This window comes from Paramormyrops kingsleyae, chromosome 22 (assembly GCF_048594095.1).
Source record: "Paramormyrops kingsleyae isolate MSU_618 chromosome 22, PKINGS_0.4, whole genome shotgun sequence".
Taxonomy (NCBI): domain Eukaryota; kingdom Metazoa; phylum Chordata; class Actinopteri; order Osteoglossiformes; family Mormyridae; genus Paramormyrops; species Paramormyrops kingsleyae.
This window is the reverse complement of record NC_132818.1, coordinates 8,024,242-8,043,485: the sequence shown is the minus strand read 5'-3', so window position 1 is coordinate 8,043,485 and position 19,244 is coordinate 8,024,242. Positions and strand designations below refer to the sequence as shown.

General features: G+C 44.5%; 1 protein-coding gene across 4 annotated transcripts; it reads left to right on the top strand.

The window, feature by feature from the left end:
- The first annotated feature begins 151 nt into the window (after positions 1-151).
- Positions 152-16,252, top strand: LOC111856312 (choline transporter-like protein 2). 4 transcript variants are annotated; one of them, XM_072704788.1, is made up of 22 exons: positions 152-412; positions 6,234-6,282; positions 6,382-6,455; positions 7,109-7,193; positions 7,695-7,779; positions 9,205-9,318; positions 9,425-9,485; positions 9,624-9,747; positions 9,983-10,066; positions 10,222-10,334; positions 10,437-10,568; positions 10,732-10,831; positions 10,914-11,006; positions 11,261-11,345; positions 11,452-11,714; positions 11,840-11,934; positions 12,093-12,196; positions 12,577-12,650; positions 12,752-12,822; positions 12,953-13,041; positions 13,581-13,665; positions 14,163-14,718. In XM_072704788.1, the coding sequence occupies exons 1-22, from the start codon at positions 376-378 to the stop codon at positions 14,378-14,380; spliced, it is 2,235 nt and encodes a 744-aa protein (XP_072560889.1). In that variant the 5' UTR covers positions 152-375; the 3' UTR covers positions 14,381-14,718. The 4 variants fall into 4 exon arrangements, with proteins under 4 accessions (XP_072560889.1, XP_072560891.1, XP_072560890.1 ...); XM_072704790.1 differs by lacking the exon at positions 14,163-14,718 and adding an exon at positions 15,378-16,252 and having other exon boundaries at positions 155-412; XM_072704789.1 differs by lacking the exon at positions 152-412 and adding an exon at positions 5,141-5,402.
- The last annotated feature ends 2,992 nt before the right edge of the window (positions 16,253-19,244 follow it).

Genomic DNA, 19,244 nt, shown 5'->3' with positions numbered 1-19,244 from the left:
TATACGATTACACTTCAAATAACAAACTTTATGTCCGATCCTATTAAAATATGTTAATTCGAGTTCACGAAGAGCGTGCCAGATCCCACATTCCTTCGTAGTACCGGCAGGGAAAATGTTAAAAAAAAATCCCCACCCACCAGACCACCGGGTAGTCAATCGGTGAATTCCCTAGCCTCTATTGGTGAAGGTCTTTTTTTGTCCAAGAAAAAATTCTACCCTATAATACATGTGGTACTTATGGTGGGTAGGACAGATTTTAACCGTCAGCAAGGCGTCCCCGACTGTGGTCAGTAGAAGGGTTGCACAAGTAGCGGATGTTAGACTTGTTACGATGTGTCTCGTTTAACTTTTAGTTGACCAAAAACACTCATAATGGAGCTGGACTATAAAAATCCTGACAAGAAATATGGTAAGTGTCTTAGAAAACGTAGCCAGTATATCCATAGGCATTGTGTTTTGAGCTTAAGTAATGTACTAGCTGCATTGCTGCATATTTTTGTTTTATTGCTTAAGTATAAAGCGCCGCTCCGATCATTAGTAAGACCAGCATGTAGACAGTAAATGGTAGCTGTGCTGGTGCGTAGTACATATAACTTAGCCAGGGAGTTCTGAGTCGTAAATGAACTACAGTGAGCGAAGTGTATGAAAGAAGAGCACATGGGGTCTGATTCCTTTTAAAAACAGGTATTTTCCGCTGCCTTTGGGCATTTGCAAGAGGCTGTATCAGTCTAAAATAATTACTTAGTAAAATATTTCTTCAATTTCAAACGATAAACGACTTTTCTCCCGATGCTAGTACAGTAGTCAGCGAAAATTCCTCAAAGGTACTTTCGATTTCCGTTTGCGGATTGATTTAGCTGTCAGTTCTAAATTAGTTTGTAGACTCTAATTTTATCCCTATGCGTATAACACCTTTACCATGACGGAGTCTCCATCCCCGAAACTACATGCATACTCAACAGGAGGACCCGGGAGAGGAATTAATAAAAAGATTTTCTTTTTCTGGCATTTCGCCTAATTAGAATAACATAACAGCCCACCAAGTACTGGAAATTTATTCGTAATCCACGTAATATTTTAACTTGGTTTTCTTAATGCTACAATTCTAAAACAAAATGTGTTTAATTTTCCATTAGTAGGCTATATAGTGTATGCGGTATATGTATTGTGATTTATATATAGAATTACAACTGTAACACATTTTAAACATTTACACCAAATATTACATCATATGCGAAAAGGGGATCTTATTCACTGCATATAGCAGATATTAAATCCTGTCAGTCATTATCTGCAAATGTAAATATCGTGGTAAGGCAGTGACTTCATAAAGCTGCTTGTAGATTTTATGTTGCCTGATTTCGCTGTTTATCGTACTGAATCCTACTTTGTCCACTTTGGAATAGTATACCAAACAACTAAATAACGGTTATATTAAATAAAGGGCATCTCACAGTCACATGAAGGTTATTCTTTAGTGATAGATCCTTAGTGGGTTTGTGCAGTCTGTGTAGAGATCGAGTCTTAGGCTTTCCTCCTCATTCTCTTAAACTTTATCTATCTATCTATCTATCTATCTATCTATCTATCTATCTATCTATCTATCTATCTTATAATGTCCTCGTTTTCATACATGCATATTGTCGATAGTGTTACATACTATGAAGGCAGCGTTTAAGAAAACAGCTTGTCAACATACACAGATTGTGTCCGTCTAAAAATAGGGCATTCCACAAGCAGGCGTTAGGAGACAGCGGGAAGGGGCGTGGCTACATGCGCTCAACTTTTCCTTCAGTAACACAAAGCAGGCGAATTCAGAAATCCCACAATCCCTGATTATTCTTGCATATTAGCAAAGTCTCTGGGAAATTTTTCCCCTTCTTTTGGCACGGCCTCCGCTGCCTCTGAGATGGCAACAGAGTTAACAAAGGCCTTTTAACAAAATCTAACAAACAAGGAATGATCATGTAAGAACAGGGTGAAAACCGAGATGGTTCCATGAATCCTCCGATCCCTTCATAATGATTCATGAGATGATTTCTGTTCTTGCCTTTAGCTTCCGTCAGTATTTTTTTCCTTCCCCTCAGGCTTCCTCTCTCCCTCGCCATCCAGTCATTCTCTCACACTCTGTCTTGTCTCACCATCACTAATTGGTTTGGTAATTTCTCTCCCAGGAGCTCAGACTAGGCGGCACACAGCACACATCAAGCCTGCCCTTTCCCTTGATGGATTTCCCGTCATTCACATTCAGTACTGAGTCTCCCAGGACGCTCGTGCAGCTGCAGCGGTATATAATTAAAGTATTTGCAAGAAACAAACAAAAAAAATCAACCTGAAACTCGCACAGATATCTCCAGAAAAAAAAGAGTTCCTTCGAGCCAGAAGCAAAAACAAACCTCTGAACTTCTGTTTGGTATTCTCAATGCTAAGTGTACTGCTGTGCCGCCCGGAATGTCATATTTATTTTAAAAGAAGTAATATTTTTGGCTCAAGTTAAAAACTACAATTCTATGAACTACATCATTCTTTAAAGGAAGCTGACATGGGCCAATCTTAGTTAGGCTGGGAGGAATATATAGAATTTGGCACTACTGTATGTTTTTAATTATAGTTGAGTTTAGGAGTGCCAGTCCGTATTCGTCCTTCAGAGGGAACTCGTAATAACAGAGAAGCATGCTGGGACTGAAGCTGGTCTGCGCCATGTTGTGGTTTCAAATTGCAGCTAATTATAACCTTCTGTTAGTGCCTCAGTTGTCGTGCCTTAGTTATATGAAATGTGATAGTGATTATTTTTCTAGTCTCATTTTCTGGGCTAGTTTTGGCCTTGGCCTGCTTTGGTATCGTATGTTTTACGTGTTTGATGAGATGGCTTTTTTTTTTTTAAATCTCCTTGCCCTTTTCTGGAAAATCAGTATTGAGTAAAACTCCCAACACACACGCTTGTTTTATTACTGAATTTTTTATACGCCATTTTCATGAGATATTCATGCTGCAAACTAGACCCAGGAATTTCTCAGTTTTGTTGAAGCATCACTGTGAGGTTAAAGTCACGTTGTGACACTTTGACACCTCACTGAAGTGTAGATACGAAGAAGCAGCAGACGCTGCGAGTCTGACGTCTTTATGCTTCTGTCAGGCCAGTGTTTTTTTTCCATGAGAAGTTTTTCCTCCCAGTGGGGAAGCATGAGACCGTGTCTGTGACCTCTTCCTTCCTAAAAAGTAGCTTTGCAGCGTAACCAGACTACTGATTACGACCCTTTGACGTATCACAGGCCACGCACTGCAAGGGACTGCACACAATTTTCGTTATACCCTTGTATAATGACAATAAAGTTTCTGACTTCTGTAGGATACTCACCATTACTCTTGTAGGATACTCAGCATTACTCTATTGGGTGTCCTAACTATTAAAGTGGCTTTAGACATGGAGAGTCCTCAGACTGGCACTGATCCACAATAGCGAGCTGCCTTGTATCTTGTCAATCTATTATTACAGAACATGGGGCTGCGAGCAGGTCTGCTGTCTTGTTGTTTCATTGTTATGTGATGTGTATACAGTGCTCATTGTGAGGGTGATTCAGGCAGGTTGGTGTGGGTGTGGCTTCAGGTGAGGCTGTTCATCTACTGCGGAATTATCCAGGTGCCCCAGGTTAATTCAGCTACGTAAATGGTAGGGTGTTTAATTCAAATGTTTAAAGGGATTAGTGAATAAAATTCTTGGGTCATGAGTTTCCTATCCGTTAGTGCGGTACATTAAATAAATGCAAACTGTACATTAACAACTGTACAACAGTAAACATCTACATATGCACAAGGAACAGTATCATACACATTACAATACGATATAGATACAATATACCGTGGGACATTCAGACAGACTGTAGGGGTAACACAGCACAGGTTAGTGCACTAGAGGCATTCACCAGTACACTGGGGAGTGGGGGTGGTGACCTGGGGGAGTGGCTGATATCAGTTGGCGTTCAGCATCTTGGTGAGCTGGTGAAGAAGCTGTTCCGGAGCCGGCTGGTCCGGCTGCGAGACTGTCTGCCTGATGGTAGTAGGGGAGCAGAGTGACTGGGGTGTCTGGAGTCCCTGGTGATTTTAGCGGCTTTCCTCAGGTTCCACCTGGTGTAGGTGGCCTGTAGGGGGCGGTAGCAGTTGGGGTGTCTGGAGTCCCTGGTGATTTTAGCGGCTTTCCTCAGGTTCCGCCTGGTGTAGGTGTAGCGGTTGGGGTAGCTGGCGTCCCCTATGATTTGAGTTATATTTTGAGAATATGTTGCTTCAAGGCCTTTATGTGATATTTACTAGTCAGTTAACAGAGTTTAATCAGCTCTTAAAAACCCTGTGAACCTTTATCACTAACCAAGCTTGTGGGTGACTTCCTGTCTAGTGGAGATGGCAGAGAGATAGCTTGTTTTAAACACGCACTTACCACTCTCACCATACCCTGCGTTAATGTGGGGTACGATTCTCCACCATGGCCGACGAACTTCAAAAGCAAAGACACAGCCAGACAGCTAGTCCTTTTACAGCATCTCACAGCTGTTGGAGTACGCCTTCTCCACGTGTCAGCTGTGAATCTCTTGACCCGGTGGAGACGGCGTACTCCAACACAGCCTTCGTAGCTCACAGTGGGGCGAGGGCTATGCATTCTCATAATGTCACATGTCTGAGTGCACAGTAATCCAATCCGTGCTCTTACAAAAGGGGATTAAACAGAAGATTGTTGATGGGCCTTTGGGACACTGACTTGAAGTATATATTGTTACGGCTCATCCTGTGTACAGGGGACATTAATGGGAGAGACTATACCAGAAGTAAAGGCAGTATCCTTATAGGGTGTGGTTGAGGGACAGATTAGCATTCAAGTAATATATAATAATATATATAATAATTCAAGTAATATAATATTTAAGACCGCCTAAGTAACTTATCTGGTAGACAATATTCTCAGATTAGGATTTATGATTTTATATAATCAAGCAATTAAGTGCACAAACCAGGGAAAAGGGCGTCGTCGGGAAAATAAACAGAGAAATTCGGGAAAAGACGAAATCCTGAATCACCTGGCCGCACCTTTGGTCCCGCAGTATTGGCATCCTAGGATGTTATATGCGTCTCTCAAAATCGTGATGGACAGAAAACGAGAACCGAAACCGAGGAAGTGGGGGGGAAACGCACACGAACGAAAGCAATGGCGACCGCCGAAGGAAACGCGGCGATTCGGCCTGGGCTGGTTTAACAGGTCTGACTACCGTTTCCACTTAAAACGATTTAGAAAAGCGGAAGTGAAGAAGCGGAGTTCAAGAGCGTATAGCAGAGTAAATCCCGCATTACTATCAAGATAAACCAAAGGTTCTTATTTTCCACGATGCCTGAGGAATACTATGGGAAGAACGGTGAGGCTTTAAAAATTAATCTATCCAGTAGTAATCTGTTGATCTTTCTCTGCATTTGAAAAAAAGTGCGCAGAAAGTGTGCAGATTTTCTTCTGGGGAATGTGGCATGCATCCTCCGTCAAGCGGAGTGGTTAAGGATTTTAAAGTGAAGCGTTAAGTGATCATTTTCCTTAAAGTAATCTAAGATCTTACTAAAGATTAAAGCGTGGGAGCGGTGATACTTGCGTGTTTTCGGCGCACACCCGCTGCCACATTGGGAATGAGGATCCGAAACTTTACGGACCTCCTATGCCAATGTGCAGGTGTAGTTTTCATACTGTCGTTTGACTTTTTATAAGTTGCGCTTGCAATAGAAGCTGCAGAAAAGTGGTCGTTCGCTACCGATTTCGATGTCCGTCATTCTATTAGTTAAGTTCTCCCCAAACGAGCTTGATCCGACTCTATTTTAGACCGAGGCAATCTAGACATAATTTAAAATACAACTTAAACGTTTACATTCTTGACCTTTAAAGTCTCTACATATGTATATATGTGAATGCGCATGTAATTTCTTCATCAGAAGGTACTTGTGGTAGTGAATTTGTTTCCCTGCTTTTTTGATCACTAATGTCGGGACGCCGAAGCGGGTGTTGACCAACATCGCAAAGTGGTGACTCACCGCCTTTTAATTCTCAGGTGTTTGCCTTAGCTGGGGTTATGTTTTGGTAATTACAGTATGATGTATTAAAATGACTGACACGAACGAAATACAACCTTCTCATTCTGTCTGGTGTTAGTGGGCTGGATAACAATGTACGTGTGATATTTACTGAATTATCTCCCCCCTAACAGGAGAGCCGAAGAAGTTTGATCCTACATTCAGAGGGCCCATACACAACAGGTACTGAAAATCTGATATTTTCTTCTTCCACACAGCTGTTTGTTGTATTCCCGCACGTGTCTGTGTTCATTGTTAGATTGTGGTATCTCTTGCCAACAGGGGCTGCACTGACATCATTTGCTGCATCCTATTTATTTTGGCCATATTGGGTTATTTTGCAGTGGGAATTCTGGGTAAGTCTGCAAGGAGCCGGTGCCTAAGAACAACTAAACTTAAGATTTGAAACCTCACCGTTCCCCCTCTATTACCACAGCCACGACATGACAGTGGGCTTGTTATTCTCAACCTGGCGTTCAAGGTTTCGGAGGGTTATAAGAACATAAAAAATTTACATACGAGAGGAGGCCATTTGGCCCATCAAGCTCGTTTGGGGAGAACTTAACTAATAGCTCAGAGTTGTTAAAATCCCATCTAGCTCTGATTTCAAGGAACCCAGGGTTTTAGCTTGCACTACACTAGCAGGAAGACTATTCCATACTACACGCTGTGTAAAGAAGTGCTTTCTCAAATTCATTTTAAAATGTTCTCCCGCTAATTTCCACTTATGAGTACGAGTTCTAGTATTTAGAAGCGATAATGAAGAAAAATAATGAAGGAGGCAATTAGTTGATTAAACAAAACCTCCACAGGCAGCCAGCCAATCATAAATCCGAAATACTTAAGTGCAAATTAACTGGATTTTCCATTTGAGTCACAGAGAATTGTGAGCTTTTGTTTGTGTGTGGGAGAGACATCTTTGTACCAGCAACTTTAGGTCAGTCATTTAACCTGAGTGTGAGGGCCTTTAGGGAGACTTTCTTGTGATGCTCTGCCATACCTCTCTCAGCATGGTCTCAGGGGGACCCCAGGAAGGTCATCTACCCCACGGACAGCAGGGGGCAGTTCTGTGGGCAAGTTGGTACCCCTCTGGAGTAAGTACGACATGTGATGTGACTCCCCATTAGTAGTGATGGGCAAATGAAGCTTCATGAACCATTTGCTGTATTTTGGAACCCAACTAGATGATGCTCTTGCTTTGCTTTGGGGTGTACTTTGAGCCCTTTTATGAACAGAGAGCGCCATCTAGTGGGGTCAGAAAATACAGCAAATGGTTCATGAAGCTTCATTTGCCCATCACTACCCATTAGGAACATGTTGAAGTTCTGTTAGACAACAGAATTCAAATGCAGGTTGCCTATTAAGATTATAAACAACCTTTAGAATCTTTTTAAGTAAATGGGAGTAACGTGAAAAGTGCATGTTTGCTGGGCACCAGCTCTCTCTCGCATTTGCATTTAGTTGATTAACTGGTGCTTAGCTAGCAAACATTATGGGGTTCTATGCATGCCTTTGGGTTATGAGTTATTGAACAGAGGTCACTCGAGTTCATGTCCTGAGTGGTTTTTTCCTTCTATTTATTGTGTCTAACTTAGGAAGAAACCCAATCTGTTCTACTTCAACATCATGAAATGTGCCAGCCCACTGGTTCTACTGGAGCTTCAGTGTCCAACCACACAGGTCAGGAATCTTGCAGTATCTCCTCGTCACCCACCCATGTTTTTCAGTTGTATTTCTCCTAAGTACACGCAGGTGCTTCTTTGATCTCCTTGCTGGATTATGCTGCATTAGACATGGTCTCGTAACCTCTCAGCCATGCCTAGACCTTCAGAGCTCCTTTATGTAATCCGAACAGAGCCCATGTGAAACACCAGTAAAACCACTGGTCCCCATACTTGTATCCATCGAAAATACTGGGAATGTAACAGAAATAGTCTTGTGTAGTATTGTGGATAAAAGGACATGTATTAAAAAATATAGCACAGTGTGAAAGTGTTAGGCAGTCAAAGAAAATGTTTAAATGATCTTCAAGTTTGTGTAAATCAATATTTCAGTATTATATCTGTAAAAGTGTCGGCTTAACCATTTCACCCCCCACCCCCACACACAGTATTTCCAGCGACTGCCCAACACACCCATGTATTTAAAAAATTTTTAATTGACCACTAGCGTGCCTCATATGGCTAATTAATGCCTCACTGATTTTCAGAAACTAATTTAGTCAATGGGTTGAGCTGGTTGTGAAATGTAACGAATACATGGAATGGCTGAGGTGGCCCTGAGGGGAGCCGTCCAACTAGATCAGTGACTTTTTGGAAAACTGAAGAAATCTCTGTTAGTTTTTATTGTGTTACTCTTAATTTTACATATATTCTAATGCCAAAATGTCTTTTTGGTCCAAGCAGATATACACTTACTCAAGGGCGTAACTTTGGGGGGGGGAGGGTGGTTGAGGTCTCCACCCACTTAAGAGGGAAACATGATTGGAGGGGGCGTTACCACCAGCCCCCCAGTAATCTACGCCCATACACTTACTACTCGGATAAGTAGCTTTCGTCATTTCTTTTGACTGCCCAAGACTTTGGCTCTGCACTGTACCGATTGCTAGAGATCTACTCTTGGTTTAAAATTGAAATATAACTGCAGCAATATTGGAATAATTTGACCTGTTGTTATAATATGTGTCATAACATATTTGGATTAAATACAATGGACCACCTGGACATTAGTGGCTCTGTGGGCTTCACTCCTCTTGGATTATGGGATTGAATCCCACTTATGATCCTTGTGTTTGCATGATTTCTCTTTGTATTCTCCTTTACTCCTGCGGTGCAAAGACAAGTATTGGGCTAGTTGACGTTTCTAAATTGCCTATACAGTGTATGTGCACCCATATTTGTCCTGTGATGGACTGACATCCTGGGCGGGGTGTCCCCCAGTCTCCTGTCCTGTGCTGCTTGGGACAAGCTCCAGGTCACCTTGACCGGGATAAGCGATTATAAGACAGATTGATATGGGACCACAGAACTCTTATCTTTATCTGTGTTAAATTATTTTGAGTTATGTTTTCTCGTAACGTTTGCGTACGTTTGTGTTCGCCGTCAGATCTGTGTGGAGAAGTGTCCAGACCGCTTTATTGCTCTGATGCAAGCCCAGAAGACGGTGGATATGGCTTACTACAAATCGTACTGCGTGGGAGACGTGGATGTTTCCAATATGGTGAGCGTTGTTTATGAATGCAGGAAGAGGCGGCGGCTGGGAGCACAGGAAAGAACCGACTTTCTTTTTTTGTTTAACAATGCTGGATATGTGTCCGTGTGTTTAGGCAGCGACGGAAATCCTGAAGGACGGGCTTTGTCCCTCGATGCTCCTTCCCAGCAAACCCGGTGAGTGGCATGCTGCTGGCTTAGATGCTGATCAATCAAGCAAGCGTTTAAACCACCACTACACTCCAGCAAGAATGGGTGTTGGGGTGTCAGGTCTTGACAGTCGTTGACATCTTTCTCTGTCCCTTGTCCTGTTAGTGACCCGCAGGTGCTTCCCTGCTTTTGGCGAAAAGAACGGAGTCCTCGTCGTGGGCAACAACACCCAATTCAGTGACCAACAAGGGACAACCATAAATGCCGTTGACCTTGTCAATGGTGCCAGGTTGGTCTGGGATGTTCTGGTAAAATGCTTTAACCACTTGAAGAGGGCAAGGTTTCGTATGTCTTGGCAAACTTCACTTTTGTAACCATTTATGCTTATATATGAACACTGAGGTAAATTGTCATTCAGCGATAACTGTGGCTAAATTGTAACGTTCTCAGAGCACTAGGTCAGTCCATGTTTCTACAAGCTTCCGATCTGGTGCAAATGCTGTTTATTCCTGTGGTTTTTGTAGGAATGCTACAATAGTTAAAGAGGCCCGACAACTGGCCATGAAGATCTTCCAAGATTACACTCAATCCTGGTACTGGATACTCATGTGAGTGGTTGATGCCTGCCCCCCCCACCCCCCTCTTCAGTACTGAGACACCCACAACTTCCTCTCTGTTATATCGGTCTCTGTATTATTCTCTCTGTATTATTTTGGTAGCAGTGTATGTATGTTGACCTGTATGTGCCTGCCCTTCATCACAGTGGGTTGGTGGTGGCCATGATAATCAGCCTCGTCTTCATCGTTCTCCTGCGCTTCCTGGCGGGAGTGATGGTGTGGGTTATGATCGTCATGGTCATCCTGCTCATCGGCTATGGTACGCTTCCCAAGTCATTGCTGTATTTGGATATGTTGTTTGGGGGGTGGGGGTGACTTGTGTGTTTTACACCTCGTTCCCCCTGTTATGTGCCACGCCCAGGCATCTTTCACTGCTACATGGAGTACGCCAGCCTGAAGGACCAGCAGGGAGCCAACATCACCCTTAAAGAGTTGGGCCTCCAGACTGACCTCACCGTCTACCTGCAGATCCGCCAGACGTGGCTGGCCTTCAGTGAGTCTTGCATGCAGATCCTCAAGAGAAGCCCAATTGTCGCGTCGGCACTAATAGGCCGTCGGTCCATGTGAGACCCCTAGCCTGGATGGCGATTGGGTGGCTTACCTGTCAGTCACTTTTGCCTGATGAGGACGCCCTCTTTTTCTCACCCGCCCTCCAGTGATCGTCCTCTGCATCGTGGAAGTGGTCATTATACTCCTGCTGATTTTCCTCAGGAAGAGAATCTGTATCGCCATTGCGCTCATCAAGGAAGCCAGCAGGTCTGTGCTCATATGGGCGACCTCATACATTTGATTTTTGAAGTTACAAAATAAACCAGCTGCTGATGGTTTGTGCTTGCAGGGCCATTGGCTATGTGATGTCATCCCTCTTCTACCCTCTCTTGACCTTTGCCCTACTTGCGGTGGTGATCGCGTACTGGGCTGTCACTGCCATGTATCCTTCGCGGGTTCTGAAAGCGTAATGCGTTGCCGTTCCCTCAATACACATTCCGAGGATTTATTTGGGAGCAGTGGATGACAGACCGCTAGTGAATTGTGTTAGCGTTATGTAACTACAAATAATGAATCCTTTCACCATGCTGTCAGGGAGTGAACCGGACGTGCGTTTTGAAGGCTTCATAGCAGGCGTGCAGCATTTACAGACGCATGCTTTCGAGTCCCTCTGAGTTCCTTAGTTACGCTGGCCAGCTTCCTGTCCACTTCCAACGAGGCGGTCTATAAAGTGTTCAACGACACGGCGTGCAGTTACTCTCGGCAGACCTGCAGTCCGGAGGTGAGTGCGGACTGACCCTGTGTTGTGGGCCACGCTGGTGTGAGACTGCGGTGCCGATTTGACCGGAGATTAACCTTGGAAGTTACCCTGTCTCTTTTCCAAACAGAACTTCAGCACTTCTCTGGTCAAAGCCACGTGTCCCAGCGCCAAGTGCCTGTTTGCCTTTTACGGGGGCGAGAGTCCTTACCACAAATATCTGATCGTGCTTCAGTTCTACAACCTCTTCCTCTTCTTCTGGTGTGCCAACTTCGTGACGGCACTGGGTCAGATGACCTTGGCTGGTGCCTTTGCCTCCTACTATTGGGCCTTCAAGAAGCCGGATGACATGCCTGCATTCCCCATATTCGCATCCTTGGGCCGAGCACTCAGGTACCGTGCCGTAGTGGGCAGGGATCAGACGAACATGTCCCATAAATAAGAACCGCAGAAATGCAGTGGATGGGACTTGCGTGTCTGACACTGGATCTCTGTGTCCGCGTCTCTAACACCTTCAGGTACCACACTGGCTCTCTTGCCTTCGGTTCCCTGATCCTGGCCATCATCCAAGTGATCCGGGTTCTGCTGGAGTACCTGGACCACAAGCTGAAAGGTTCCCGATGACACCATATTACTTGATGTTCACTGCTTGGATTCGGAAAAATTTATGAAAATAATCAGGCATATCATATGGGCTTCAGGGTTGCTAGGATTGTTCTGGGAATTTCCATTTTCTCTCTCCCCATAATCCACCCCCTTCCCCCCTCACAGGAGCCCAGAACAGATGCGTGAAGTTTCTGCTTTGCTGCCTGAAGTGTTGCTTCTGGTGCCTGGAGAAGTTCATCAAGTTCCTCAACAGAAATGCTTATATCATGGTATGTTTAGCCATCACCGGCCACGATATGCTGGGCCTTACTAGTGATCTTATTTCCCTCTAGCAGATGCATCAGAGTCCCACTAACAAACGCCTCCCAAATACAGCTTCTTCCCGATAGTTGTCAGGCCATTAAACAATTCGGTTACCTAACTGTACCTCATACTGGATTTCTGTAAATACATATCTGTCCGAACACTAAGCAGTTAGTGTCATTTTTTATGAATAGCACAATATGTACCAAACCCACTTGTGAGACAAAAGTTTATTTACCATTCAGGAATGTTTTTAGGTGGTGTCTTTATTAACTGCCATGAACGTAACCCTAACCCTAACCCTAAACCTAACCCTAGCATGCGTAATGTCTCTTGTTCACCGTAGGTGGCGTTATATGGTAAAAACTTTTGCACCTCGGCGCGGGACGCTTTCTTCCTCCTGATGAGAAACGTAATCAGGTGGGAGTCCGGAGGTGCTAGCAGGCAGTCAGGGGTGAGGGGGGGTGTCACTGCTGTCATCCTTTGAGTTTACTGATTCGGGCGTCTCTCTGGCTGCTCAGGGTCGCTGTGCTGGACAAAGTAACGGACTTCCTGTTGTTTTTAGGCAAGCTTCTTATTGTTGGAGCCGTGGGTAAGTAATTTTGAGGGCTATGTTATTGTTTCCTGGTTATTGTATGCAGTGATATTACTGATGTCTGTGGTAATTAACTCAATTACTGTCAGATGCTGTTGCTGCATTTTTTTTTTTCTTTTTTCTCCAGGGATACTTTCTTTCTTCTTCTTCTCCGGGAAGATAAAGGGAACTGACAATGTGGTGCCACATCTCAACTATTACTGGGTTCCCATACTGGTGAGTCAGAGAGGTTGTGGTCTGGATTGATGATTATCCACAAAGGTCAGGGGCAGGGCTGTCCGTTTCAGTGGAAATTCTGAGGATCAAATGGTTGTAGGTGTAAATGACTGTTAACACCCAGAATATATATTTTTGGGTTTGGGAATTAGCAGATGTGTGTGTGTGTGTGTGTGTGCATGCTTGTGCGCATGGGTTTGTATTTACCACATTGTGGGGACCAAAACGTGGTGGTACTTAGCTTGTGTGGACATTTTTTCAGGTTCTCACAATATAAACCTTGTATAACAATCTGTGAAAACAATAAACTAAGAATGCCAAAGGTCTTGTAACATGTTTTGTTACTTATAGTTAAGTTTACTGCTGGGTTAGGGGTTAAGCTCGTCATTGTCGGGATTAGAGTTATACTCATAGGAATGAATGGAGAGTCCTCACAATGACAGGAGTATATGAACTGGGTGTGTGTGTGTGTGTGTGTGTGTGTGCGGTGGGACACTGCTGTCGCTTCACTGACCATGACCCTGTCTCTTTCTCCCCAGACACTGGTCGTGGGCTCCTACCTTATTGCACATGGTTTCTTCAGCGTTTACGCCATGTGTGTGGACACACTCTTCCTCTGTTTCTGTGAGTAGGACCAAAACGAATCATTCTGAAGTGCACATATTTCACTTAGTGGAAGAATGCTGTCACACTTCTGCAAATGGAACCCGAGAAGGCAGATTTAAGGAGAGGGTGACCTGATGGTGTTTTAAAGATGGAAAGATGGACCATCCCAGCCTGCTTCATGTTATCTCACACTAATTGCTTCTGCTTATAATTTTCTGTTTTCCAGATCTCTGTACCACACTAACTCAGTAACACTTCCTAAATATGTCACTTGTTGGTTCTACTGCAGCTTTTCTCTGACTTGTATCTCTGTCTGTTTTTCCCCAAACCTCTACCTCATCCTTCCCCTTGCCTCCTTTACCCATATCAACCCAACGGGTCGACCTCCTGTGTGTTCTATCCCACATCTGACTGCTGCCCCTCTACTACGGATTAACCCGGCTGCTCATTCGGCACGCAAATGCGCACGCGTACACATGCACATGCTCAAACACGCGCAAAAACGCTTACGTAAGGCGAGGACCTGGAGCGAAACGACGGCTCCGAAGAGAGGCCCTATTTCATGTCCCCGAAGCTGCGTGACATTCTCCTTGAGGGCGGGGCACCCACGGATGAGAAGGGAGAACGGGATGGACAACGAGAGGAAATGGCTTCCCGGCCCGAGCATCTAGTCAGCGGTGGTGCAACTGCAGTCACATCTGGGTCGATCGCCCCAGAGCCACGGCAGACTTGATCGAACACGTCTGGGCCGTGACGAGGAGCTCTGTGAACATTCCTTCATGCAAAGCGCCGTGGGACCTACAACGGCTGCAGGGGCTCCTCTGGATAGCGGCTGCTGCTTTGAGTTGGCTGTAATTCGGCAAATGTAGAGTGAGGAGAGATGTGCATTCGCTCCTGTGCACAAGAAAAGGCTGAAATTTGAGACATCTGGCCAAGAACTGGGAAAAGCCCCAAATGGCATTGGGTTATGGGTCATGCATGTGCTCGACTGCGTTAAAGAGCAAAAACCAGGTGCAACGCCTGATGAGTGTGAGCCATCTGTCCTGCTTTAAATAAATATGTGCAAGGGAACTCCTTCTGTCATGTTTACAGTCTGAAAGCTGAACACGGACGTACACTGTGTGTTATTCTTCATGCTATGCTGGTAAAACTAATTTTCAGTTAGTGGGAATCTGAGTTTTTTGTTGGTGCCATTCTTTCAGCAGTGCTGTACAGAACAGCTTGTTTAGAAAAAATGCGACAGACAGACTTGCCTTGAAAGTTGCGACCTCTGGTTGGCGCCGGGACTCGGGAATCGGCATGCCTTCAGCTCTTTCTGTTGCATGCGGGTGACTGTGCTTCTAATGCCTTATTAAAACACCCAGTTTGTTGGCTGCCTTTCCCTACCTACTGCAATTATTTGTGACTCCCTGAAGGTGGGGGCTGGCGGGGGGGGTACGATAGTTTCCTTTTCCACCTTGGCGTTCCTGTGAGTCTGGTAGGTGCCCAATCCTGTAAAAATACACTTGGGTACTCGGCCCGATTCACACCTTAAAGGGCATGACTGATAGAGTTGCCTGCGGTAAGTTCTTCTCATTAGCATGCGTTTGTGCTGCCGTTTCCGTTCTGCCTGACCAATGATGTAACTGTATCCCACTCTGATTCTCCACCCCTTGCCTCCTACACCCTTCCTACCGCCTTTGTTCACCCCCTCTACTCTTTTTTTGCAACTCTGCCCCCCCCCCCCCCAGTGGAAGACCTGGAGAGGAATGACGGCAGTCCGGAACGTCCCTACTTGATGTCCGATAACCTTCTCAAAGTGCTCAAGAAGAAGAACAGCAGTGCGGAGGGCCAGTGAGGGGAACGGCCCGGAGTGGGTGGCACGGCTCCCAGTTACGGGGGGCGGCTCCTCGCTGCATGGCTGCCATAGGATTCGTTTGGTCTCCCATCTCAAGAACTGCCTCTTCTCCAAAGATGTAAGTGTCCTTTTGGGCACAGTGACGCTGGATAGTTAAGTAATTGTCTTTTCTTAAAATATACTGCACATTAGTGAAGGTTTTTGGGAGTCTGTATATAGCCAGGAAAATGTTTTCTATAAGCCTATGCAATGTAGAAGCAATATGAGCCAAACCTATCTACCGGGGGAGCAAGAACGTGGACCGTCTGCGGCTGCCCGAGGACCGGAAAACAAAGAAAAGAACAATCTGATCATTTTATCCATGACACAATGCTGTTTTTATACAAGGATCGTGAGGTTTTCTGGTTTTTTCCCACCAGATAAGTTACATAACCACTGCCAGGTCATTATTTTATGATACTTGGATTCATCAGGTTTTACTTGAGCTGTAGGTTTTTTGCTGGATGGACACATTTTTAACCATTTCCTAAGAAGCATTATACTATTGTCAAATAATTTGTAACTTGCTTCTAGTGCTATGCAATTTGTTGGAATAAATGCTAACATGGAATACCAAACATTTATATATAAATGTATGTTACTTAGGTAACTTTAAATTTTTTTCCTTTTTTTACCAGTGTGTTTTGTTGGTTTCAGTACAGTGGCCTGTAAGTTGTTGTGTTAATTCTGATATAAAAATTTTAAATAAATTTCTACATACCTTCAGTATCTGGAATTGCAAAATTGCCGCTTAATCTTCTTGCTATAGTTCTATAACACTCGGTGCAGATGAAGCAGGTTTGGCTGTTGATCACGGGTCAGATCTGCGCAGTGAGAGTGGTTCTTGCTGTGCATTTTAGAATCCAGCTGAATTTTAAATGCACTCTGTCGCTTGGATAACAGCTAGAAGCATTTTGGCTTCTTGACAAGCGGCTGCTTTGGATCGTCAGTGATTAACTTAGAGCTGTTATCTTCTAGGCCCAAACTGAATGGGCTGCAGCTTCCACGTGTGTTTAATGTGTAAGGAATTTCCTTCTGAGGTTGCGGGGTGGGGGGGGGTCACACAGATTCCTCACTTTCTACAATAAGGATTCAAATTGTGGGATTTGCATGTTGTTGTTTTTTTATTATTGTGTGTGTGTGTGTGTGTGTGTGTGTGTGTGTGTGTCACCCCATTTAGGATGTCTTCCTGCCTTGCATCTTGTGCTCTTTGGGATAGACTCTATCCCCCATTCTGCTCCAATCAACAAAAAGTTGTGACATCATGACAGTGGGGGTGGGGGTACCTCAACGGTACTTTGCTGGCCAGGGACTTTAACCAAGAGTCTTTCAATTCCAAGTGGCATCCCTAACCATTAGGCCACCTATATACTGTATGTACTATACTATACATATATGTACTGTAATGTCTCCGGCCTACGACTGTGTATCCAGCGCAATCGCCCTCAACACGGGAGCTCCGCAAGGCTGCGTCTCCGGCCTACGACTGTGTAGCCACACTCAGCTCAGATTCCTACGTGAAGTTTGCTGACGACACAGTAGTGCTCGGCCTCATCTCCATGATGATGAGTCGGCCTACTTGAAGGAAGTGGAGAACCTGGAAAGCTGGTGCCAGCATAACAGCCTCCAGCTGAACGTCAGCAAAACAAAGGAGCTGCAGTGGGTGGTCAGAGGAGCTGAGCGCTGCACCAGATCTGCCTGGCCCTCCCTACAACAGCCGCTGCAGGCCCAGAGCAATAAAGATCTCCAAGGACCCCTCCCAGCCCAATAACACTCTGTTTTGCCTGCTGAGTTCAGGCAAACGCTTCCGCATCCTTATGACCAGAACGGGAAGGTCAAGGAGGAGCTTTTTCCCCCAGGTCATAAGGCTCCTAAACCAGGACAATACTCAATGCCTCTAGGTGCTGCTTCACACTGTCCAAATCGTTGGCACATACCTCAGGCCTCTTGCACATTGCACTTAAATTGCACAGCAAAATATCTCTTACTTATCACTTATGTATAGATATATATACACACACGCACACACACTATACTGGCCCATGTATAGTACATATTCCGTATGAAAACCACAGGCTTGAACTTTGGTGCCCTCTTGTGATTTGCTGTGATACTGTCCTGAATTGCACTGAATGTATTGAAACATAATTTTTTTTCTTTTGGAAACGGCTCGCGTTTGGTTGGTTGTTTCCGCATCCAAACTAAACCTGGCTAAATGGCAGAAAATTAATTCGTTTAAAATTAATTCTAAAAATCTATTTCAGCTTGTAATTCTCTCCCCACCACAAGGTGGAGACATTAATGTTCATGACACCCTTATTTGAATTGAACTTAAACCTCATTCAGTCGGGTACATTCTTAGTATTTGTTTTTCTGCATATTGTTGCTGGTGCAAAAACATGATTCTCTTTTCATTACCTGTGGTAATATTACCAATGCATTTGACATGCCCAAGTGAATTACAATCAGCCCAAATATGGAAACAAGAGCAGCTATTGAAAGACATTGTAGGTTTAAATGATTTGTTCTGTACATAATTTGGAGTTGTCATTTACCCTCACTGAGCACTTGATTAGTAACACTATACTATCACCAGGCAAGGCCTCCCTTTGCTCAAAAACAACCTCAATTCTTCGTGCCATGGATTCCACAAGATGTTGGAAACATTCCTTAGAGATTGTGGTCCATGATGTCATGGTTGCATCACTCAATTTCTGCACATTTGTCAGCCGCACATCCATGCTGCCAATCTCCCACTCTACCACATCCCAAAGGTTGCACTGGATTCAGGTCCGGTGCCTGTGAAGGGCAATAAAAAACACTGAACATGTCATGAAACCGGTTTGCGATGACACTTGCTTTGAGCCATTAGAAGACGGGAAAATTGTGGCCAGGGAGGGACGAGCAATGATACTCAGGAAGGCTATGGCATTCGAGGGATGGTGGATTGGTATTAATGGCCTAAAGTGTGCCAAGACAACACCCCCCATACCATTACAACAGCCCCCCAGCCTGGACTGCTGACAAGGCAGACTGTCTTCATGGATTCACGCTGTCGATGCCAAATTCTGACCCCACCATCTGTGTGCTTCAGCAGAAATCGAGTTTCTTCAGACCAGACTGCAGACAAGCTACCTGGTTTTGCTGAGCTTGTGTCCGCTGCAGCCTCAGCTCTCTGTTATTCATAGACAACAGTGGATCCTGACACAGTCTCATCCACCACAAGGTTAGATTTGGTTTGACATTCTAAGGCCCTTTTCTGCTCACCACAGTTGTACAGGGTAGTTATCCGAGTTACTGTAGCCTTTCTGTCAGCGTGAAGCAGTCTGGAGATTCTCCTCTGACCTCTCTCACCAACAAAGCGTTCCCTTCCGCAGAACTCCTCCTCACTAGCTACAGAATTACGCATTACCAGACGCCTGGCACCAACAGTCATGCCACTGAGATCACACTTCCTGAAGTGTGTTTGAAGTGAACTTCAATTGAAACTCCTGACCTGTGTTTGCATTTTTTCATGCATTGCACTGCTGCCACACGATTGGCTAATTAAATAAATGCACAAATAGGCAGGTGTACAGGTCTTCCTAGTAAAGTTCTCAGTGAGTGTATGTCTAATGTTCCAGGATGGTTTAAGACGATTGTAATCAGCAAGTCTTCCAAAGTATAGTTCAACATGTTACTCGTTCTCAACTATTGAGAAACAAACTTCCTGTTTTTCTTT